General features: G+C 39.4%; 1 protein-coding gene across 2 annotated transcripts in view; it reads right to left on the bottom strand.

The window, feature by feature from the left end:
- The window catches only part of LOC128115349 (zinc finger protein 431-like), a 96711-nt gene that overhangs the window by 63243 nt on the left and 7561 nt on the right, over positions 1-25907 (bottom strand). Inside the window, exons 2-6 of one of the 2 annotated variants that reach the window (XM_052745916.1) lie at positions 21313-21439; positions 21052-21112; positions 18654-19783; positions 12411-12558; positions 3951-4103 (exon numbers count right to left, since the gene is read on the bottom strand). In XM_052745916.1, the coding sequence (XP_052601876.1) occupies positions 12527-12558; positions 18654-19783; positions 21052-21112; positions 21313-21439 (1350 nt within the window). In that variant the 3' untranslated portion in view covers positions 3951-4103; positions 12411-12526. Of the gene's footprint in view, positions 1-3950; positions 4104-12410; positions 12559-17753; positions 19784-21051; positions 21113-21312; positions 21440-25907 lie in introns of those variants that run through there. The other variant, XM_052745915.1, reaches the window with a different exon arrangement.

Here is a 25907-nt window from a genome sequence, read left to right as displayed (position 1 = left end):
CTTCCATCAAGAATTCTTACCCCCAGGGTTAGCTTTGATTAAGAGCATCAGTCATTTGAAACAAATGTCTGCACAAATCACCCACAATACACAATGTACAATATTCTCTAAATTTCAGAACCACGACAAAACCCTCTAAGGCAAATCCACAAGTTGGTCATAAAAAGCACCAGGGAATGGCCCCTGAGATGGCTAGGTGGGTGGAAGGAGAGAACTTGCTCCTCCCAATTTGTTCCTTGGCCTCCACATGAACAGAATGACAGACTGGTATGGCATGCATGTATTGTATGTTCTCTATCTGTCTGTCTATCTTCTCCCTCTCTCTAAATAAGTAAATAAGTAGATAATCTTTTTTTAATGTACCCATAAGATTTCTATATATTCATCATATGAAAGCTTATCTTAAAATGACAGACTAAAGAAATAATTCATATTTAAAATAATGAAAAAAATCACCTTTGCTAGTAGATAATAGTTTTCACCATAGCCAAAAGGGAATCAGCCCCTTAACTTTAGGGATATGAAATTCTGAATCCTGCCCTCATAAATGTTGTGAATTTCTACTTTGTTTTAAAGGAACTGTCATTTCTATTTCTCAGGTCCAGCTGTTAGTTTGGTAAGAACCACTGACCTTGTGCCAGTGGTTCCAATCAACTGTGCCTATTGGAAGAAGATAGCACTGTAGTGTTAGCCTTGTGTTTGTATGCACAGCGTAACGATGTTGCCAATCTAACAAACTGAAAGATCACTCCAAGGAAAGGCTCAACACTGTGTTGGAAAGGGAGAGAGGAGGGGCAAATATACTGGGAAAAGTGGCAAGTTTTCATATCCTTTTCCTCCTCGTTGGTGTGTCTTCTATTTCTGGGGAAACAGAAGCAGTATTGTCTTACTGGGTAGGACAGTTTCCCAATGCTTACATCGCTCCTATCAAGCTTGATAGGCACACCTGCAAACCAAGCATGAGAGAGACAGTGGAGGGAGTTTCGTGAGCTGATGGAACTCTCCTTGCCAGGACCCCATTACTCCATTTTCTCAGCGCAAGAGATGATTATATACCCGTGCTCATTGATCAATTCCAAGACATGCTAAGCATGTGTCAGTTAACGGCGTCAGCTAAAAGAGACGTTTTCATTATAGTAATTTAACTACTTAGTAAGGAAGTAGCATTCCCTCTTCAAAACGCAATTTGTGTTTCCTTTATCCTCACAGGTCTAATTTTGAAGTTACCTATCTGGGATCATCCCCCTGATGAGTACTGCAATAATGATTCTTTTTATTGGAAGTTAATGTACAGGATTCAAAAAGAGAGAATAAATGATGCTTCTGTGAAGTTTCAGATGGCGAAGGACCCATTTGCTCTACCAGACCCAAATCATGGGTAGGCAAGGAGAAACTCTTCAAATGCTGCTTTCTAGCAACTTCTGCTCTTTTCCCTGTTGGGAGCATCTGTAGGGATAGTGACTAGGCAAGGACAATGGCATGTCATTCCTGCTAGTGTTATATTTCTGATTCTCATGAGACCTAATGGATCAGGAATTTTACGGGATTTATCACACAGACTTGACCATACCCTGTGTTATAGACCTCATCCTGGATTCTGAGACTCTTGGTCCAGGTCAATGCATTTGAACTCTTACAGTGTCCAAGGCTTTAAGCTCCCCTCCTCTGCTCCTCATAGACTTTTCTTCTTCTTTAGTCTTACCTGTTTTCTGGTCATCTCCTTCATTTCTTGATGGCAACCACCTTCTTCTGCCTTTGCTATTCTTGAAGGATTCAAGGGATTCTGCAGCTGAGGCATTCCCTCAACCCTGTACTGCCATTGGGAGTAAAACCCAGAGTGCTATCCTCGGTCATTTTATTTCTGATATCTGCTAGGGGCATTCAGTACACCAGGCACAAGGTAGGCCTCTTGGATTTATTTCCTATGTGGGGAACTGAGTGTTTGTTTTCCAAACACTGCACAGAAATATCTCATTCTTTCATCAAAATCAAAATATTCTTTCATCATATTGAGAAAGAAATACTACTAGGAAATTACATCATATGAATAGGAAGAAGAAAAGATCACTTGCCTCAAATACAGAAGCATGGAAACACACCCAGGAATCTGTAGGGCTGGCTACAATGTTGGATTTGGGTAACGGGGTACACTTAGAGAAGCTACATGCCTAGCTGTTGAAAACTGCCCCAGAGGTGCCTCAGCAGATAGACAATATACCCATGAGGATGCTGTAATGAACTGTTGGCAGAAGCAACTCGAATAGTGGAGCCACCAAAAGAAAAAGCCCTCAGGTTGAGTGTGGAGCTCTCCAATCTGCACTTAAGAGACCAAAGGAGGCTTGGGGATTTAGCTCAGTGGTAGAATGCTTGCCGAGCAAGCACAAGGCCCTGGGTTCGATCCTCAGCTCCAAAAAAAAAAAAAAAAAAAAAAAAAAGAGAGAGAGAGAGACCAAAGGAAAATAGATTGCATGCCTCTGTGAGTTACACATTAAGTGTTGAAAAAAGAAATGGCAGCAGGCAGCTGGGCGGTGGTGGCGCTCGCCTTTAATCCCAGCACTCGGGAGGCAGAGCCAGGTGGATCTCTGTGAGTTCAAGACCAGCCTGGTCTACAAAGTGTGTTCCAGGACAGGGCAGGGATAGAAGACATGGTCATATTTGAATTATTACATCCTCTTGACTGATCCTTTCTATTTGTATTATTTTCTGAAAGGTTTCTCTCTAATAGTGAGCAATAGGTCCAACAGAATAGGTTAAGAGGACTACCCTGAGGAGGTGAGGGGTTTCTTAGAAACATGCCCCTCTTCTTTGTCTTTAACCGAGGACTGACCACATTGTCAGCCCTCAGTCCCAAGGCCAGGCCCAACTGTGGTCTCTGCCAGTTGGAGAATTCCGCCAGTTGCTTTCCTTCTCTCTTCTATCCCCTGCTCTGCCCTTTTCATCCAGTATCAGGGTTGACTCTGCTCGCCGCAAAGTAGGTGACTGATCTCTTTGTTTCAGGGGCCACACTTTCTCCCTCTCCTCCTTCCTCACCCTACAACTCTGCTCTGGAAGAAGCAAGCCTCTCTGTGTGAGCTCTTAGCAGCCTGCGCCCGCTTGGGAAGTCTCTCACTTTCGGATTGTCAACGGGATTTATGGACAAGATGAGGATTTTGATCTCTAGGGCTGGCTCATGCCATCTTCTTTCCTTCCTTAGTCTCTGGTGAAATAGAATAACAAAAATACTTTGGGGAGCAGGCAGCACAGACCCCACTGATTCTTTGCCTTCCTTAGGAAATATGGTTTTAGCAGGATAAGGCTTCTAGCCCAGGACTTCAGCTCTGAGGCCAGTGAAAAGCTGGACTTCTCTCTTCCTCCCCTACAAACCCTCTTTTTCCCCATAGAATGAGGGTCTCCTGCCAGATCAATGTAAGTAGAGAAGTAGCTGATTTTTATTGAGTACAAGAGCTAATTGAACACTACTTGGGCTCCGGGGTTTTCATTCCCAAAATACAGGAGCCAAACACAGGCACATCCAACTTCCATTTCTTTTTGGGAGTTTGGCGCGGGAAGGAGCGGGAGGAGATGACGGAAGATGAAGGTGGCCAGTGGACTGGACCTGCAGAAGCCTGGGCAGCTGGGGCTTGGGGGAGGCCTGTTACTGGGTGACACCTTCGTTCTCTTTTGTCAGTTGAACCACCTTAACTGGTGGTGGGGGCAGGGAGGGGAATGGGCAGGGAGGCCACTGCCAGAGCCTCTCCTCCTGCCCAGCTAAGCATTAAGCCTTTAGGGGTGCTCAGTGCTTTCAGCTTTTTTGTTGAAACTCCCTCAGTCTGAAGGCAGGGCCAGGCGGAGGAAAGATAGCAAGGTCCTGTTCTGTGGGGCTCTGCACAGGAAGAGGAGGGGGCGAGAGACAGGAAGGAAGCAAACCGTCAAACTGAAAAGAAGAAAAAAAAAGGGGGGGCTTCCCCTACCTCCTTCCTTATGCTGTGGTAACAGAAGTTGGTCCACAGTGGCAATTTCGTGGGTTCACAGTTGTGAGCGCGGGGCTTGGAGCCGTGGTCCAGGCGGAAGACGAAATGGTGGGTCGAGGATCTCACCATCGCAACCCTAGCCTGGACCTTCCTCTTCCAAGCCAGAAAAGTCAGATGAGGTAAGGGGGAAGAAGTTTGGGGAGGTGGGGGAAAAAAACCAGTTTGGGGAGGGGAGGGAAGAGGAGAAAAGAGATTAGAAAAACTGCCAACCCAACTCTGAATGTTTACTAGCAACCTGAGCCTGGCCATCGGTCTTGATGCCCAGATCTGAGCACTCACTAAAGAGAGTTAGACCTTCAAGAGGCTCAGCTCTGACCTTGGCTCTGATGCTTGGGGACTTCATACTCCCCAGGCACAGGCAGAGTCTCATTTTGTCTGTGATGAGCACTGGTGACCCTAAGGCCACAGTGGGATTCAATTCGAGTTTTTCTCAGTGATTTAGGCTGCTTATGTTGGTTCATTTTGATTTCTTCAAGGATAACTATAAGCATCAAACAATTTGCATTTGACCTGAGGTCACCTGTTGAGTTAGCTGGGCAGGTTGGTCATCAATTCTGCCCTCTGCTGGTTTTCTTTATTATTCAGAATTAAAACATCAACCACAGCAAAGGAAAGTCAATTAGTGACACTGAAAAAAATGTCACCTGTCTAAAGAAGAACAGATATGCCATTTCGTCTCAGCTTGTCACATACACATGCAGACACAAGTATTCTAGTGAGACTTACTAAAAAGTACAGAACCTGAGACCTTCTGCAGTGAGTACCAGTATATGGGTTACCTGAATGCATTATCTGCCTGAAGATATTTATTTTTCTTTTCCACACTTTGATTTCCAGTCAATCAAATTTCTCTGCTTTTAGGTCATAATTTTCTATTTGCACTCCAACTACACATCTGAAGGGCAAATATCTCAGTGCCACATTATATGTGTTGTAAAATAATAACTTTTTTATTGTATAAAGTCAAGGAATATGACAAACAGTGAAGCATAGAGTCAGGTGTTATTTCTGATTAAATATTTTGAAAATAGTATGAACCATTAGATAGTTACATGGCAAGATCTGGGTATTTGTTTTGGTCAAGTTGGCAGGTACTTGTTACTTAGTGGAAAGCCACTTATTTATTAATTCAATAATGTCGGAATTCATTCTTTAAACCTACTAAATCAAAAAAAGAAGTAATAGTAAATGAATGCTTAAAAGGGAAACACTATCCTCCAATGTAGAGAAGAGCCCTGTGCACACAGATAAAGCACTGGAGAAGCCAGGAGAGTTAAACACACAGCTACCCCTTCAAAGGAATGAGGTGCGAAGCTGCTCTTCCTGGAATGCTAGGATGTCATTTTACAACCTGGTGATTCACTGTCTATAAGTAAGGCTCTGCCTTGTCTCTCAGAATTTGTTTTTACTTATCCCAGCCCTTTCCCCCTAAATCTTGAGCATCACTTTTAAACCACAAAACCCACTCTTATGAGGTCACTTGTGTATTACAACAGCCTCTCTACATTATCTTAGGGCCAGGCCGATCCCAACACCCACAGGCAATATGTTTACCTCAGTCAAACTCCCTAGACCCTAAATCTTGGGTGCTATTTCTGAGTCAACAGTACCCATTCTTGTGAAAGAAGCCAGATGTACTTTGTAAGGAATCTCAGTGTAAGCATGTCTTAAATTGTTGTGCACTTGCAACTGAGTTCATTGTTATCTGAATACTTTTTTTTCAAAATTGTGCTGTGCTTGAATATGGCTAAAGTAAAATGATCTGGGCCAGATTCTAGAAGACCTGGCCAGCATCGGTTACAATCAAATCAGGCTGAGCCAAGTTTCATTCTTATCTCTTTGTGGATCATTTGTTTTGTTTTGTTTTTTGTTTTTTCTCTCTGCCTACTGTAAAGCCTGTGGGGAAATCACCACACTTCATGCCCCAATCACCACTGAAGGTGAAAGTAAACTCCAGTTCTCAAGTCAGCATTTAGAATTGTAGTTAAAGGAACTGAGTGAAATTTAACATCCCTTTCTAAATGGAGGGATCTTATTCTAAGATCATCCTGACTAACGGATTTCCCAGAAGTGTGTGTGTGTATCCTTCAGTTGCTAAGCCTGAAGACGGAAGATTGGAACATTAAAGTTTTTTTTTTTTTTAATTTATTTTAATTTATTTTGCAATACAATTCAGTTCTACATATTGGTCACGGATTCCCTTGTTCTCCCCCCTCCCGTCCCCCTCACCTTCCCCCCAACGCCCCCCCCCCCATTTGTGTTGTTTCTTTTTTTTTTTTTCCCCTTTTCTATTTTAATAAAAAGGAAAAAAAAGAAAAAGGTTATAACTAACAAAAGAAAAACTATATACAAAAGTACAATGACTATATACAATATATACAAGTAATAAATGTCTAAACAATGTCTAGTCCATTTGTATTTGACAAATTCAGAGAAAATAATTTCATTATCTATCCTATTTTGTTAAGTCCAAAATGTATCTAATTCACTTTCTGTTTTTATTTTTGTTAGCTAATATTATTTCCTTCTTGGGTCTCTGAGGGAGTTGAAGATTAGTTAGTTATAGTTGAAGGTTAGTTAGTTATAGTTGAAGATTAATTAGGATAGAAAGGAACATTAAAGTTTTAACAGTATGGGTTCACAATGACATTAAAATAGAAACAACATGCACAATGAAGTTTTGAAGCGTTTTGGAAGTGAATGGATTAATGAAATTGATCTCACATTTTATTTTACATTGAAAATATAAAGTAACTTGAAAGTCTTCAACACACAATCTCTACTATGATTATACACATACACACACACATACACACACACATACACACACACATTATTTAGTGAGTATTCACTGACATCCACTTTTGTTTTATGTTTGATATATTTGCTATGTTTCAGGGATTTTTGTGCGTGCATAATTTAGGCCATAACTTACTTTAGACAAGACCTGGGGGTTATGTTTTTATGTGAAATTTACTGTGACTGAGCTATGCCGATGCTAAGACACATACTTTATTGTGTGAGTTTTAAACCACAGTCTCAGGAAGAGCTTACTATAACTGAATGTTATAACTGATAATTGAACTTAAGAAATTACAATAGCCTTCTGCATTTAGCTGTTAAGCCAAATGTGTCTTGTAGACTGCTGATGTTTTCTAAGTATAATTTTAATGGCTTGCACCAATGGGTAGCAAGTATTGCAAAGGTGCTGTTTTTAGTGACTGGATCAGCAGGCGAAAAGCACTGGCTCCCACAGTGTGTGTGAATTCAACCTGTGAGGGGCTCAGGTTTGTCTCTATAGTTATTTAATCAGAGTAAGTTAAAATATCGGGTATGCTCTTGCTGGTAAGTGAAGTATTTGATAGGATGACTAATCTTGTGTCTTTTAATAAAATGTAAGCACTCGTGAGTGAAACCTTTTTGTGTGACTTATATATCAAGGATTAGTTTGGGGGGTACATATGTATTTAGTTAACAAGGACTCCATCTGCTGCCTGCTTTGTGATCATAATGTGTAATTTACATCAGTTTGAAATAAGATTATTAAGTAGACAAATGAGAAATATATTTACAAAGATAATATGATTGCTTACTATTTAGTTTTTTTTAATTCCTTATTTTTCTGAACTTGTGACTAAAATAAAAGAGTAACATTGTTTAAATTAAGTTCTCCTTTAAGAAGAGCAAGATAACCACCACTTATTTTTGTATTGGGAGGGCTGAATTTATTTTTCTAAAATTCTTTTCTGAGGTAGATTTTACTTGTGTTAATTTCTTAAGGCTCTAGTGTTGGAATCTTAGATGGTCTTTTATTTAAAAAACCCGGTACTGGATATTAGGGTAAAAGGTGAAAGATCAGAGAAGCAGAGCAAGCCACAGTCACCACCTATTACCTCACCAACTCCATGAATCCTCTGACTGAAATCCTGAGTCTTCACCCAAAAGGGTATACCTTTCTCTGCCCTGTCACTTCCTGGGATTAAAGGCATGTGTGCTTCCCAGTACTGGAATTAAAGGCATGTGCCACCACTGGCTGGCTCTGTTCCCAGTGTGGCCTTGAATTCACAGAGATCCACACTGATCTCTGCCTCCCGAATGATAGGGTTAAGGGTGTGTGCCACCCCTGCCTGACTTCTATGTCTAATCTAGTGGCTGGCTCTATCCTCTGATCCTCAGGCAAGCTTTATTGGGATACATGATATATCACCACACTCTTTATCACTGTGTGTTTCAAAAACAGAAGTCAAGAGTATGTTTAACAGGATGCCTTATTTAAAGGAGTAAAAAGTACTCACAAAAAATTTCTCTCCTGAGAATTCTGGAGTTAGAATCTACAGTATGTGCTAATCACTCCTATTTTTTCATTTAAAAACAAAAACAAAAACAAAAAAACCTGAGGCACAAAACAATAACTTAGATGTTTAAAGTACTGAAATTTTAAAGACTGTGGAACTCAATGTTATAATGTTTATATTGTGATATCCAGATGTTAATATGACATTTGGGAGCCAGGCAGTGGTGGTGTATGCCTTTAATCCCACCACTCGGAAGGCAGAGGCAGGGGATCTCTGTGAGTTAGGCCAGCCTGGTCTACAGAGCGAGTTCCAGGACAGCCAAGTCTACATAGAGAAACCTTGTCTTGAAAAAACAAAAGGAGAAAGAAAAGCAAGCAAACAAACAAACAAAAAGTCAGATTTGGGGAATGAAGGAGAAAGGGGAGAGTATCATTTATGGTTTAATGGAAGATATTTGTGTGTCAAATCGACATGGGGACAGTTCTGCTGTTTTTTATTTGTTTGTCAACCTTATACACACTTAGGCATGTTATGGAAGAGGTAATTTTAACTGGGGAAATGCCTCCATTGGATTAGCCTGTGGGCAGTATGGAGGACATTTCTTTTTATTGATGACTGATGCTGGAGGGCCCAGATAACTGAAGTGCTGCCAATCCTAGGCTGCTGGTCCTTCGATTTTAAAAATGCAGGCTGAACAGGACATCAGGAGCACTCCAGTAAGCAGCCTTCCTTCATGGTCTCTGCTTCGCTTCCTGCCTCCTGATTTCTGCCTTTGAGTGCCCGCCTCCATTTCCCTTCCTGCTGGACTGCAGCAGTCAGCCGAAATAACACCTTTAATTTCCGAGTAGTTTTTGGCCATAGTGTTTGATAACAATAGAAATCTAATAAGACAAACAGGAAGATGCAGAGATTGCTTTATGATTTGTACTTGCTCATGAGGTTAATACTCAAATGCATGAGTACTGTAAAAGAAATGGGATTTACAGAGTGTCAAATCAACTATAAGCCAAACTTATTCTAACTTTTACAGATCGTGTATGAATGATATTTTATACTTTTTAAAGTTTGAATGAAATCATGTAATTTTATATGACTGAGCTGGACAGAGGAAATATGTATAAAATATGCTCTTGGACTGATTGATTTCCTTTGGGACATGATGTTACATGAACATCACTGTCCTATAGAGAAGTGGTTAATTATATCCAATTGCTTTAAGGAAAGGATCAAAGAGTTTTTTGAGAATAATGTGGAGAAACAATATGAGCTTCTTTCAACAGCCATTTAAAAGTGAAATATTATTTAGCCTGAATGTTGCAATGTTTATCAGCTTTTATTAATTTGGAATTTGTGGTGTATTGTATTGCTCACTTGTAATCATTATTTGTAGATATTATATTTAAGGAATTGAATTCAAATTGTGTAAGGGGAAAAAGAAGCCAAATGTAATTTGGGGAATTGAAGTTTCTAGTTACTGAGGAAATCACAGGCAGGAAGATAGCTCAGCCAGTCCAGATGTTACCTCGGCCACCACCATCCCCCAGTAGTTGGTTCTGTAGAACATTATGACTCTTAATGGTACTGGATGAGGAGGTCATTCACTTTTCACCGCTAAATGAAACATGTCATATTGACACAAACATCCTCAGATTATGGTTTCCCCTCAATTCAGGTAACATGGGCTATCTCCCCACCCACCCCCGCCTCAATTCAATGAAAGAAACATTACCAAACCAAGAAAAGTCAACTACGAGCCTCATCTCCACTCTGCACAGTGAATTGCTTATGTTAATTGTTTTCCCGACCTTGAAAGGTGCTAATGGTTGGACTCAGGGACAGTCTAGCCCCTTTATCATTCTTAACATATTTGTTGTATTGAATCCTATGTCATTTAAGATTTACACCAGTGCTAAGCATTTGATAAGATTTATCTGTCATATGAGATCAAACCAACAATATTGTTGCACAAACGTAGCACGGTTTGTAGATACTAGCACAGGGCTTCATCCTCCAGAAACTTTGATGGATGTGAAAATTAATCCTTGTTTCTAAGTGATCTTTCCAAAAGTAATATTATCAATAAAACTTATAAATAAATAAATATAAAATAAATCTTACGTGGCTCATCGACCAGGGGAAAGGGAGGTGAAAAATGTGTCAGGAAATATTCTGGGATATTCCTTCAGTAGGAGTATATCTGTTATATATGAATATACTTATACACGCATCTATGATGTGTGTGTTTATATGTCTATATGTGTACCTGTTTATGAACACACACATACGCACATATAGTTCAATTAAAGAACAGTTTGAAGTACATCCCCCATCCTGTAATAACATGACATTTTTCAATGCTGCTGTGATGTTATTTACATCCTGCCATTCATTTGGTGACTATTTAAATTTTTCCTTTCCCTGTAGGACCTTCCTCCTGAGGAGGAGAAGATGGACTCTTGAATTCTTGATCGTTACCCTGAGGACAGGACTTTTCATTGTGACAGCCACAGTGGTTATCGTTGGCAGCCATCTTTTCATCAGATTCAGCAAAAATTATTTAGGGACTCTGAAGCTTTCTCCATGTTATTATAACTCTTTGGACTATTTCCATAAAAACAGTGGCATCTTCTAATCTTACTGTAAATGACGATTTGGGGTGTTAAATGCTTCTCTTATATTGTAACCATAGAGTATCTTTCCTTACCTGTAAGTCCTCCATTGTGAGGAGGAACAGTTGGACTCATGGGCACTGCATCACTGTCCAGGGGGCATGTCCTCTCCCTGGGACAGCTGTTGTCTTCATGGTCTTTGTCCTTCAACTCATTGAAGTCAGTTAAATTGTTTAGAGACCCTGAGACCTCTCTATGGGGGCAAGGCATTGAGCTCTCACCCTGAAGCAAAGTCATGTCTTCTCCAAATATTTTCTGACAGTTTTCAATGAGAAATTTTACAAGAGAAAACTATGGGAAAAAAATGGGGCAAAACAGAGGATCTCGGTCATTTCACAGAGTTGTTAATCACATTTTATATATGAGTCATGGAGGTTAAAAATGTGTAACTCAAAATTCTGAGAAAGAGTCAGCAGTTACAAAATATAGGAGCTGGCTTATCATTTGAAATTTAAAGCCTATTGTGAGGTCAGATGTTGAAATGTGATCAACACAGAACAATACATACTATGTAAGAGAATGATTTTCAGGGTTGTAAGTATTATGGCTAATTTATATTGTCTGCCTGACTATCTTTGGTTCCGTTTATCACACACATGGCTGACCTTGTTTGTAAGGACACTTATAGAAATACACAATAAGGTGGGGACACTCTTTCTGAATGTGGGCACCGGTGAACAAAAAGGGACAGATGGGCAAAGCCAACTGAGCAGTAACAGCATTCATCTGTCTCTGATGGCTCAGGGCAGTTGCAATATTAACCGCTTAATCCTCAGGTTCATTACATTGGGAGGTATCTGAAGTAAGGGCTAGTGGGAGAGAATTGGATAAATGTGGGTCTCAATTGAAGGAGGCTCAGCCTTATCTTCTTTTCTCTATTGGATTCCTTGCTGCATAGGGAAAATATTTGGGGAGTCAGGTGTACCTATAATGTACTCTTTAGAGGCCCAAATGCAATGAGCCAATCAATAATCATTCAGAAACTCAAAGTCTGGGTGTCTAAATAATCATTTGAGTTTTATACTGAATACTTGTAATTTATTTGAAAGGCACCCACCCTAGACAGCAGCAAGAGACTTATATAAAATCATATTAACTAAAACTCAGACCAAGACTCAGAACAACCGTGTCTGATTTTAAAAAAAAAATCCATATTGGCCTTGTTTATATGGGGCAGTCATTTTGAAAACAAGTAAACACGCACACAGCCCTCAGTGATGACACCACACCATGAGTCAGTCTTGCTTGCTGAGCCCAGCACTGATGTTGTTTCCTGTCATCTTACAGTCCTTGCTGTCTGAATCAGTCAAACAATATGGACAAACTGACTGAGTGTTGTGCTCAAAAACCCACTGAGAAGACTCTCAGGTTGTCCTGTATTCCCATCTCACTGTGAGGACTTGACTCCCCCAGGCATACAGACCACGTCTCATTACCTTTTGGGAGCTCTCATTTGCTAATCCAGGATTGTAGGACGTAGGCAGACGTAGGATGCCAGGAGCCATGCAAACAGATAAACCACAAGCTGTCATCCTGTTAGCTGCAGAATGTCTTACAATGTTGTGTAACACTCTGAAAAATAGTCTAAAGAGAAGGACGCTGAGGTTAGGCAGCTGCTCCAAAGGACTGAACACAGAGACAAATTATTTTAAAACAAGAAATTGTATTCAGGAAGTCATAAATATGAAGAAGGGAACAGAGTAACTGGATCTTATTCATGGTCCTCTGAGAATACAATGAAATGAGGGATGTGTCCTAGAATACTGTCTGAAATGTTTCTGCAAAGTCAGTAAAATAAGACAATATCTACTGGTGCATAATTGAATATAAACCTACCTCCATTCTTGACCTTTTCCTGCTTTGAATATAAAATTGTGGGATTTAGAGTAATTCAAGTATTTATGTAGCTGCTCTGAAGCACCAGCCTGCCTCCATTTGGGGCTTAAAAGCCATCTTCTAGTAAAGACAATTGGCTTATTCCTGTTTATGATTAAACCTCTGTTTTTCAAGGATTGGGCTGTGTCCCACCTGTGACCTTAACTATGCTTCTGTTCTGCATGTTCCAGGAATGGGAATCATGTCTTTGGTTTTTATAACCATTTTACAACCCTACCTTTGTTGAAAAAGGTTCTACAACTACCTTGTTACCTTGTAACCATGCCTTTCTTCCAGGAGAGACTAACTTGTTAGGCTTACATTCTGCTCCTATAACCCTGCCTATTTTGATTGCCAAATCCCCCATTTGTAAATCCCCTGTCTCTGATCTCTAAAGTCTAACGGTCTTGTCTTTCTCATATCCAATGCTGACCTTTGGAACCCTGCCTTAGAAAAAGCAACCCATGCACACTAATAAAAACTCTTGCTTTAATTAATTTGGCCATGCTGGGCGGCGGTGGCGCATGCCTTTAATCCCAGCACTTGGGAGTTGGAGGCCAGCCTGGTCTACTGAGTGAGTTCCAGGACAGGCTCCAAAACTACACATAGAAACCCTGTCTCGGGAAAAAAAAAAAAAAAAGACGAAGAAGAAGAAAAATTAATTTGATCATATTGATTGAGGTCTGTGGTCTTTCACTTCTGGTCTTTGGGATAAACAGCTCTCTGTGTACAGGACACGTTGACTAGATAACTCATGGCATGGCTGCATGTGTTTCCTTAAACATATTGAGTTAACACAGATAAACATCTTTTTGTTATTTGTAACTTAGATACTTTGGATCTTAACAGGAATTCCCTGATATTTTCCTCTCCCCATTCTTAACCATTTGTTAACATTTCACAGAATTCCAGTTTCAAAATGTTGAGTGACAATAGCAGTGTTTGTGCTCATGTGAACCCAGATACAAACTACACACACTCCTTGCTTCTAGAAGGAGGCTAGGGGGATGTGATGGGAGCTTTATGGGCAGAACTGATATTTCTGAATTTTTTTGACCCTGCTAGAGTTAAATATTCCAGTGAAGTTTGCCTAACACAGTGTCAAACTGTCTTGATTGTGCTCACTTGAAAAGTCCGGTTTCCTAAGTGGGTAGCTAAGCTGTTTCATCTATCTTCTGGGTTGGGAGGATCCCCACAGAATTTAGCAAGTTGCAGTACTACTTCCTGGTCTGCAGCTCTAAGGCAAAATAAAGCTTTTAATCCCCAAGTTGTTTTTGGTCATGGTGTTTTAATCACAATAGAAAAAAAACCTAGTAAGACAAGCATGAAGTAGCAGAGATTGTTCTGTGATTTGAATTGGCCTATGCTGTTTAATACTCAAATGCATGAGTATTATAAAAGAAATTAGAATTTTTAAGTGTTGTCAAGATAATCTATAGAAACTTCCAACTTTTTCTAACATATGAAAGATATGTGATCGGTACTTTAAGAAATTTGATTAGAATGTCATAATTTTAATGACTCTGAGATGCATAGATGAAATTTTCACAAAATGTGCTAAGCAAAGGCTGAATCCTCTGGGATGTGATGATGTTACATGAACATTACTGTCTTGTGGAGAAGTGACCAATTATACCCCCTACCACCATTGTTTTATGGAGAAGGCCAAAGTGAATTTAGTCAATAATATGGAAACAAGACAAGTTTTTCCGCTCTTTCTTTTCTTTCCTTTTTTCTTTCTTTCTCTTTATTTCTCTCTTTCTTTCTTTTTCTTTCTTTCTTTCTTTCTTTCTTCCTTTTCCTTCTCTTCTTCTTCCTTTCTTTCTTTTTATTTTTGAGACAGGGTTTCTCTGTATAGCCCTGGCTATCCTGGAACTCACTCTGTAGACCAGGCTGGCCTTGAACTTACATATCTGCTTGCCTCTGCCCTCCCAAGTGCTGGGATTAATGGTAATGGCATGTGACACCACCATCCTGCTACAAGACCAGTTTCTTTAAACAGCCATTTAAAAGTGTTGCATTATTTTTCCTGAATATTGCAATATGTATTCTTATCAGCCTTTATAAATTTGGAATTTGAGGTGGATTGTATTACTTATCCTTAAGAAAAATTCACCTTTAAAGATTGTATTTAAAGAATTTACTGCTTCAGATTGTGTAAGGGGAAATATGATGTGTAGATGCACTTGTGAAAATAGTTTGCTTTATTATTTTACATTTAATATATGTACTTGTAACAAATACTTCTTGATTTGAGCTTTTATAAGTTTAATTATGCCCATGCCTACAGGATCCTCTGTTTCTATTTCTGTAAAGCACCCAGAGTCCAGAATTCTTCAGAATCTTTTAGGATTTTTTTTTCTGTAATACAGGCGTGCAGAGCACACCAAATTTGAATATTCCTTTGCATTGTTGGTCTTGTTGTGTTGACCCATTTGAAATAATTAAATTATTTGCCCAAATTTGTGTCTTGTCAATTCTTTGGACTGTTTTCGATGCACTCAAAAATTGCCTAAAGCTGAAGATGATGTGTTTGTTAGTGATTTTATGTTCAGTTCTTGTTAACACGAACCAATAAGAACCTCCCATAAAATGAAGGTCTAGTTATTTAATTATTCATTCATTCATTCATTCAATTTGGTTTCTCAAGATGGAGTTTCTCTATTTAGCCTTGGCTGTCCTGGAACTCTCTCTGTAGATAAGGCTGGCCTTGAACTCAGAGAGATTACCTGCCTTTGCCTCCCACGTGCTGGGATTAAAGGCATGTACCACCACTGCCCAGCCCATAAAGGTCTTTTTTTCTTATCTCCTGTAGTTGGTCATATATTGCATCTCATAGATATCTCCTAAATTAACTTCCGATTGGACCTTGGCATAGTAATCTTTGACAAATTGGCTATTAAGTAACACTGACCACTCGAGCTGCTGAAAACTATTCTTTTACTGTGCGAAGAAGCTTGGACATACTTGCTGTAGACTGAGAACAAATCATGAGCCAGTTCAAGTGACAGACAGGTTAGTGACCCCCAGTTGAGCTCCTGTGACTGCACATCTATGAGTTGCACAGCTAAGACCAGATCAAATGCCCAGCTGAGCATCCTACAAAGAACTATGTCAGTCATGAACAAAACATGACTGTCTAGACATCAAATTATGGAATATGACTACAATAAAGAAGATGTGTAATATAAGCAAATACATTTAGGTCATATTATACTGAATTGGTTCATATAAGAGAAAGCAAGCATGGAGGCCCCAAAGTCAGAGAAAACAACCCTTTTAAGTTTGTGTTATCATTTGGGAAGTCAGGAAATGCTGCTGTTCTGGAGGAGGTATGTCACAGGGGGAAAGTTTTGAGAATTTACAGCCACACATCATCTCCAGTTCCTACTCTTTGCTTCACGCTGCAGGTTAAGGATGTGAGTTCTTAGCCTCCTGCTTTAGCTGCCATGTCTGACACTTGTTCCCGTGCCACTTTCATGATGGACCTGTAGTCCTCTGGAACCAGGAGATAAATTATATCAATACATTATATAAATACAACAGAATAGAAAGTAATACAAATCTATAAAGTTTTACACCTGAATTAGTTGTTTCCTGTAACCGAAGAGAACCATGAAATCTAAAAAGGTTACATTATCGTTTAAATTCACACTGTAAGTGAGACAGTTCTGGAGGGAAAGTTACCCTGGCTGTCAGAAATCAGGCTTATCTACAGCTGTGAAAGGTCTCCTGGATACCTCCAGCTGTGAGGAGAAAGAAATCCTGAGTTGGAGGAAGTCAGGATATACCTGAAGCTGTGTTCCCATGCCACAGGTTGTGGCAATCCTCCTGTCTCTGAGAGAGAACCATTACAGCTCTGCCCCCTCCACTCTGTCTGTTACCACTTTGCAATATTCTTCTAATACTTTCCCAGCAGAGGTGTGCATTGCTTCTCTGCTCAGTTCCATTAGGGAGTTTCCCAGCAGAGATGATGGTTTCTTCTCAGCTCTGGCCCAAATTGTTACCTCTGTGCTTCACACAACTAAGGGGAAACCTTTTGCAGAAATGGAGCAGCTCCCAAAACCTTACTTTTGCTCTGCTCCCCTTTGGGAGTTTCCTTGCAGAGGGTTCTACTGCTTCACTGCCAGGCTCCACTAGGGAGTTTCCCCGTAGAGACTATGCTCCGTGATGGCGAAAGAAGGTCTTCACACAAAACTCATTCAAGATATTCATTGGGGAGGGGAGAATCCAGGAGAGTGGTGGGAAAGGGCAGCTACAAACTGAACATGCATATGGCTATAGGGATTCTTAGGGGTGGAGTTTTTCCACTGAAAAGATTTTCAGGGTGGGAATTGGTCTTATTTCAACTCTGAGCTCGGACAATCTTAGAGATTGGCTGGATTTCCTGCTCAAGGATTGGTTGGTTTCATGCTACTCATGTTTTTCTCTGGCTCTGGTTTCAGCATCAGGATCTGTTTCTTTGGCTGGCCCTTTTATCCTACAAATAGGGCTTCATAAATTCACAAATTTATTTTTTCCATGAGTTTGCAGGTGCAGACAATATTAAAGTTGACATCATAAAACTGGAAGAGATTGTTGACACTGTCAGTTTTTTTTCTACAGAATACTGCCATAAGTGTGTTGACTAAACATCTAAACAGATACTTTATATTAAAAAGCCATCAAGCCAGACGAGGGTGGCACTCGCCTTTAATCCCTTTAATCCCTCGGGAGGCAGAACAAGGCGGATCTCTGTGATTTGCAGGCCAGCCTGGTCTACAGAGTAAGATCCATCCAGGACAGGCACCAAAACTACACGGAGAAACTCTGTCTTGAAAAACCAAAAAAAAAAAAAAAAGGAACCATTAGTATTTTTTTTCAGGTCCCCAAATACTATTGTACTATGCAAAGGCTTTAATGAATTGATTGCACACAAAAGGTTTATTTCTGTGTAAAATGCAAACTTTACAACACTGACTATATTTATCGGGTTTCTTTGCAGTATGGTTTTTTCAAATGTTTTCGAAGACTACTAGAATAGACAAAGACTTTACCACACTGATTACATTCATAGGGTTTCTCTCCAGTGTGTGTTCTTCTATGTGCTTGCAGACTACTCTTTGTAGTGAAGGCTTTACCACACTGATTACATTCATAGGGTTTCTTTCCAGTATGTGTTCTTCTATGTTTTTGGAGCTTACACTGTTTAGAGAAGGCTTTACCACACTGATTACATTCATAGGGTTTCTCTCCACTATGGGTTCTTCTATGTGCTTGGAGACTACTGTGTACAGAGAAGGCTTTACCACATTGATTACATTCATAGGGTTTCTCTCCAGTATGGGTTCTTTTATGAATTTGGAGAGAACTGTGTTGTGTAAAGGCTTTACCACATTGCTTACATTCATAAGGTTTCTCTCCAGTGTGTGTTCTTCTATGTACATAGAGACTACTATGGGATGCAAAGGCTTTACCACATTGATTACATTCATAGGGTTTCTCTCCAGTATGTGTTCTTTTATGAATTTGAAGACCACCCTGTTGTACAAAGGCTTTACCACATTGATTACATTCATAGGGTTTCTCTCCAGTATGTGTTCTTCTATGTGCTTGGAGACTACTCTGTCTAGAGAATGCTTTACCACATTGATTACATTCATAGGGTTTCTCTCCAGTATGTTTTCTTTTATGTGTCTGAAGATTACACTGTTGTATAAAGGTTTTACCACATTGATTACATTCATAGGGTTTCTCTCCAGTATGTGTTCTTCTATGTGCCTGGAGACTACTATGCAATGCAAAGGCTTTACCACATTGCTTACATTCATAAGGTGTCTCTCCAGTGTGTGACTTTTTATGCAATTGGAAATTATTGGGAAATGCAAAGGTTTTACCACACTGATTACATTCATAGGGTTTCTCTCCGGTATGTGTTCTTTTATGAATTTGAAGATAACTCTTTTGTGTAAAGGCTTTACCACACAGATTACATTCATAGGGTTTCTCTCCAGTATGGGTTCTTCTATGTAATTGGAGACTTTTCTGTGTAGAGAATGCTTTACCACATTGATTACATTCATAGGGTTTCTCTCCAGTATGTGTTCTTTTATGCATTTGAAGATACACTTTTTGTCCAAAGGCTTTACCACATTGATTACATTCATAGGGTTTCTCTCCAGTATGTGTTTTTTTATGTTTTTGAAGAATACACTTTTGTCCAAAGGCTTTACCACATTCATTACATTCATAGGGTTTCTCTCCAGTATGTGTTCTTTCATGCATTTGAAGATAGGCCTGTTGTCCAAAAGCTTTACCACATTGATTACATTCATAGGGTTTCTCCTCAGTATGTGTTCTTTTATGTTTTTGAAGATGACGCTTTTGTCCAAAGGCTTTACCACACTGATTACATTCATAGGGTTTCTCTCCAGTATGTGTTCTTTTATGCATTTGAAGAGAACCCTGCTGTGTAAAGGCTTTACCACACAGATTACATTCATAGGGTTTCTCTCCAGTATGTGTTCTTTTATGCATTTGAAGAGAACCCTGTTGTCTAAAGGCTTTACCACACTGATTACATTCATAGGGTTTCTCTCCAGTATGCGTTCTTTTATGCATTTTAAGATACTCTTTTTGTCCAAAGGCTTTATCACATTGATTACATTCATAGGGTTTCTCTCCAGTATGTGTTCTTTTATGTCTTTGAAGATGACGCTTTTGTCCAAAAGCTTTACAACATTCATTACATTCATAGGGTTTCTCTCCAGTATGTGTTCTTTCATGTATTCGCAGATTTCTGTGAGATGTAAAGGCTTTTCCACACTGATTACATTCATAGGGTTTCTCTCCAGTATGTGTTCTTCCATGCCTTTGAAGATGACTGTCATATGCAAAGACTTTACTATATTGAGTAGATACAGAAGGTTCCTCTCCAATATGGCTTCTTTCATGCCTGCAAGGAGAATCAGCACATGTAAAAGCTTTACCACATTCAATACACTATTGAATCTTTACATCTGTATTAACTGATTTTGCAGTTTGCTTCAACTACAAAGAGGAATCACATATTAAAGTTTTATCACAGTGTTTGCACTCATGTGTTCCCCTTCATGAAGGGATGTTTGAAGTATCTTTGAAGATACCTATGATGGTAAGATCTTTTCTTACAAGGTTCACATTTACAGAATCTTTTCTCTATATGAATTTTGTTTATTTATTTCAAGAAAACTGAAAAACCTCAGAGCTTTACAATGATTGTTGCTTCACAAATTTTTCTATAATTGTTTGGTTGGGTTTTTTTTTTTTTGGTTTTTCGAGACAGGGTTTCTCTGGGTAGCTTTGCGCCTTTCCTGGAACTCACTTGGTAGCCCAGGCTGGCCTTGAACTCACAGAGATCCGCCTGCCTCTGCCTCCCGAGTGCTGGGATTAAAGGCGTGCGCCACCACCGCCCGGCCATATAATTGTGAGTCAAACTACATTTGCTAAGTGAAATAGGACACAGAGAAGTATTTGTACAGTCCTAGTACTCATAGAGCTTTTCTGCAGTGTGAGTTTGCTGATGTATTAACAATGAACCTAGAACTTATATACCTAAATCAAATTCAACAAGTATACTTAACATGTGCAGTCCTACATATCTTCTAATTGTTCTGAGAAGTATGTTACATCTTTCCTTATCCCTATGCACATATGTCTTGTATACAGAGTGACATATGATATACCTAGTAAAGAAAGAATAACAAATACAAAGGTTTCCACATTGTAATTACACAGTTCGACTTTCTGTTCCTCATAGACGTGTGATATAAGAATTAAGGTTTCTCCACCACAACTGCCCCATCACTAAACTTAGTAGTCACAACAAGTATATGCGTAAAGATTCCTTTACCATGGCCTATAAGGTTATTAGGGGGTTGGCAATATACTTATGACCTCTTCAATGTGTATATCTATTTTAATATGAGTAGTATGAAATAAATGGATTGGCAGTCCCTCATGGTACTAGGATTCAAATGGTGGTATCTGTTAAGGCATTGTTTCCTTGTCTTCCAAGTGAAATTCACCTACCTAAAATTGAGGTATATGGTTTTATGAGGAGTTAATAATCATCAATGCACTTTAAGCTGTGCTTATATACACTGTTACTTTCATTTAAAAATTTCAGGACACATTACAGTTTCTTCAGAGGCATATTTGTATCAGCTTGCACATGAAAATTACCTTTTATGTCTTGTAGAACTTTGATGGTGTTTTTCAATATTATGGTCTTCCCAACTGTATCCTAAAATATAGTACCAGAAAATGTATGGTATATTATTGAAAATTGGACAAAATTTAACTTAATATCTTCAGTGAACCTTAGAACCATGCCTGAATTATTCACTTCATTCTTCTTCTTTCTCAATAAAACTATAGAAGAGCATCAATAACCAAGGAACAGTTCTCCCCTTATTTTAAACGTGAAGGAAAATTCAGTCTTACCTATAGTAGTGAGGTTACTGTAGGTCTCCAGCATCACATCTTTGTAGAGAGTCTTCTGAGATGGATCCAGCAAAGTCCACTCTTCCCAAGTGAAGTCAACATGCACATCATCATAGGTCACTGTATTCTAAAATATCCCATACATGTGTACAACAGAAAGCATGATATGGACAACATTGTAAATGTATACATCTTTGACAGTATAGTCATATAATTCTGGTGCTCCCCACACTTATTTCATGACATAGACATTATAATGGAATTTCCAAGTCACTTTAGATGGCATATCACCTTGCAAGAGAAATGTGTATTAACAAACATAGAGAGGCAAGTAAACAGATCAACAGTACAGAGTACACATGAGAGAAATTGTGTGAACAATTACTAACTACATAAAAGAAAAATAAGATGGACAAGCTGAGTGTATTGGCTCATTCATGCCTTTAACCCCAGCACTCAAAGGGCAGAGGCAGGTATATTTGCCTCTGACTTAAATGCCAGCCTAGTCTATGCAATCGGTTCCAGGACAGGCAGAAATACATGTTAAGATACTCACTCCCATGCTAAAATCAGTCAACCAAACAAAAAAGATAGAATTGCCAGGTGGTGGTAACACATGCCTTTAATCCCAGCACTCGTGAGGCAGAGGCAAGTGGATTTCTGTTGAACTCAGGCCATCCTGGTCTATAGAGGGAGTTCCAGAATAGCCAGGGCTGTCTCACAGAGAAACCCTGAGTCAAAAAAAGAACCCAAAAGTAAGAAGAACTCAGAAGTTTTTACTAAGTTTCTACAAAGTGTTATGCATTCACTTCAGTTCTGTACTCATCTTCCAGAAACCTGAAGTTTCCAAATTTAAACTCTAACATCAATAAAATTTTACTGAAAGATGTTGCATGTTTAAACAGTTACAATTGGACATATAAAAACATTAGCAATATAAATTTTGACCATAAATAATCAACACAGGCTCAGTAGTAAAGAGCTCTTGCTGGTCTTGCACATAGGTGGGCTCAATTGCCAGTACTTGCATGGGAGAATCAAAACTATCTATTACTCCAAATTCAGGGTTTCTCAGACCAGCTTTTGATCACTATGAGAACCAGATACCCACATGGTGCATAGCTGTGTATACAGGTAAAACACTTGTATTCATTTAAAAAATTCAAAACAAATACAACACAAGGAAGAAAGTCCTGTACCTACAATCTAATGACTAAGAAAGCTCAGGCAGTATTAATGTCATAAATATATGCCATCTTGGGAAACAGAATGATACCCTCTGCCAAGTTTAAATTCAACATATGGGTGAACTTCAGTACAACAGCGTATGTTTGACATGTACAAAAACCAATATTCCAGGCCCATCACCCAATAATATAAAAACAAAAAAAGCTAGTAATGTTGATCCACTTTTAATCTCAGCACTTGGGAGCAATGCTGATCCACTTTTAATCTCAGCACTTGGGGGCCATAGTCAGGGGGATCTCTGAGTTCAAGGCCAGCCTGTTGATCAGAACTACTTTCAGGACAGCCAGGGCTAGACAGACAAACCTTGTCTTCAAAACAAACAAAGGAACAACAACAACAAAAAAAAGAAAACATATTAAAACAGCAGTCTACCAAACTGACTCAACACTGAATAGCAATGGCTTCTACTGTATCTTATGTAATTTAGGGGTAGAGACTATTATGGTGGTGAAGGCATGACAGCACAAGAAGGAAGCAGGCTGATTAGATTCAATCACAACAGTAGATACAAAGAACAGTCAATGGGTTGAGGCTATCCCATCCCCAATGAGAATTCCATCCAGAAAGGCTCTTCCTACTAAAGGTGTCACAAGCAATCAAAAGAAAATCACCAAGGAGATACACATGTTCAAATATATCATCCTATCTGGGAAGTTTTCATTCAATCAACTACAATGTGACCCACTCACATTAGACTGGGTCTAATGTCACTATAGACTCACAGTCATCCATGAAGAAAAGGCATTTAGTCACTTCAATGATCCTCATAGTCTGTGACAGACCTGAGTTGTTGTTCTATGTTGAAAGTCTCTTCTGACACGCAAGACAAACTCTTGACAGTGACACATAAAATCAGAAAGCAAGTCATATCTTCCCAACATACAATGGCACATTCACATTCCAAAAAAGAAATGGAGACATACTGAGGGAAGATTGGCCCAAGACAAGAATGAAGCACAGGAGGACAAACATCAAATCCTGTAGTTCTGTCTCAGATGCATGGAACTTCAGTTTCAAAGGGCTTGGATGGCCCTATCCCTGCAACTTTTCATACATCTCTCTCTTTAGTTAACTTCCATTCACTATATTCAGCTAGGTCTCCATGGAAGATGTCTCATAGCTTAGGTATCTCAACATCTTGTGGTCTCAAAATGAAACCCAGGCTATCGTGGAATATTATGCTAAGATGTGTTATATTTGCTTATATTGTGAAACATTTGTTTTAATGATGCAACGATGTGTTGCATTATTTATGTTGCGTTTGTTTAACTCTGTGAATTTGCCATACTTTGCCTGTCTAAAAGCCCAAACTGGTTGAATAAAGAGCTGAATGGCCTGTAGCTTGGCAGGAAAGAATAGGCTGGGCTGGCAAGCAGAGAGAATAAATGGGAAGAGAAATCTGGAGGAAAAAAGAAGGAGGAACAAGAAAAGAAGAGGACACCAAGTGCCAGCCACCCAGCTACTCAGCAAGCCAGGCAGTAAGAGGTAAAGAAAAGTATACAGACTAGAGAAAGCCCAGAGGCAAAAGATAAATGGGATAATGTAAGTTAAGCAACACTGGCTAGAAACAAGCCAAGCTAAGACAGGGTATTTATAAAAAAGAATAAGCCTCCATCTGGGTAATTTATTTAAGAGCTAGGTGGCAGGCCCACAAAAGAGTGAAAAAACAAAACAAAAAACAAAAAACCAACACCAGGTTCATCCTCACAGCTTCATGCAATGACCTCTCACAGTCTCTTAACTAGGTTTCTAACTCTGCTAAACATCGATGCCTGCAACAATGCTGAACTGTAACCTGGAACAGTAAGACTAAGAATCCATGACCTTAATTTTTTATTCTTTCTTGTTTCCAGGACCAGCACATGATAAGTGATTCTGCAAAATTTGACTTCTTTATTGGGATGGACACTAACACACTTGGACCACAGGTGCAGCAGGTTTTGTATGAAGTTGCTTCCTGAGACTAGAAATCACTTTGCTTACTCCTTCCATAATTAAAGGTTTAGCTGGATGTGGTCTTATCCTTACGGTACCTTACTAGGATTCCATTACAGAGCAAGGGCCTTCTCTATAAAGGTGATAAACTCCTTGAAAATTCCTGACTGTTTCAGCACTTGACTGCTATCTGAAACTACCATTTCATTTTCATTTCTTTCTTTTTTTTTTTCAGAGCTAAGGACCGAACCCAGGACCATGCGCTTGCTAGGCAAGTGCTCTAACACTGAGTGAAATCACCAACCCCCATTTTCATTTATTTCTGCCCAATTCCTTGGTTGTTGTTTTTTTGTTTTTTGTTTTTTGTTTTTTTTGTTTGTTTTTTTTTTTTTGGTTTTTCGAGACAGGGTTTCTCTGTGTAGCTTTGCGCCTTTCCTGGAACTCACTTGGTAGTCCAGGCTGGCCTCGAACTCACAGAGATCCGCCTGGCTCTGCCTCCTGAGTGCTGGGATTAAAGGCGTGCGCCACCACCGCCCGGCTTGTTTTTTTTTTTAACTGTAGGTCTGAATGAGTCACCAGTAATAACCAACCAACCAAGATTCAATGTTCCATTTAAGAAATTATCTCATTATTTTTCAATTCAGTCATACTTAATTTCTAGGGCATAGGCAGAATAAGAAAGATATTGGAGCCAAAATATCACACCAATGACGTCTACCTTAATTTTTCATTGAGTCTATTTCTGACTGAAATCCTGTGATCTCAACCTCCACTTTCTGCCATTACTCTCAACATTCCCATCTTCCTGGACCTACAAGAACAGTCAATTAAGTTCTGTGTACAATTTTCTGACTTTTGCTACCTAAAGTCCTGATATCTTCCACATTTCTCCAAAAGAAAACATCCCAGGTTCTACCTAGCAACAACATCGAGTTTCCTGTTCCATTTTTTATTCTAACATGCTTGTATGCTGCTGGGATTATATCCTCTAACAAAAAGTATCTCAGGCAATAAATGGGTTTATTTGGCTGATTCTGTCAGATCACACACCACCATTTTGGTAGCCTAGGATAGAAACTCAAGCTAACAATTGTAGGCAAAACCCATGGGCAAAGACTGTTTCCTGGCTTTTTCTCTTGCCCAGTTACTGTCTCATGATCAGATAGCTCCCTTTTCAGCCTAGGCCCACTTTCTTGGGGATAATTCCACACTCAGTGGAGGAGCCTTCCCACATCAATCATTAATCAGCACAGACTCTCACAGGCACAGCAGTTTCTGGCTATTATGAATAATGCCACTATGGAAATAGTTGAGCAAGTGTCCTTGTGGTAGGATGGAGGAGCATCATTTAGGTACATGCCCAAGAGGGCTATAGCTAACTAGGTCTTGAGGGAGATTGACTCCCAATTTTC

The sequence above is a fragment of the Peromyscus californicus genome, unplaced genomic scaffold, assembly GCF_007827085.1.
Source record: "Peromyscus californicus insignis strain IS unplaced genomic scaffold, ASM782708v3 Scaffold_1__1_contigs__length_55948999, whole genome shotgun sequence".
NCBI lineage: Eukaryota > Metazoa > Chordata > Mammalia > Rodentia > Cricetidae > Peromyscus > Peromyscus californicus.
This window is presented reverse-complemented; position numbering and strand designations above follow the sequence as displayed.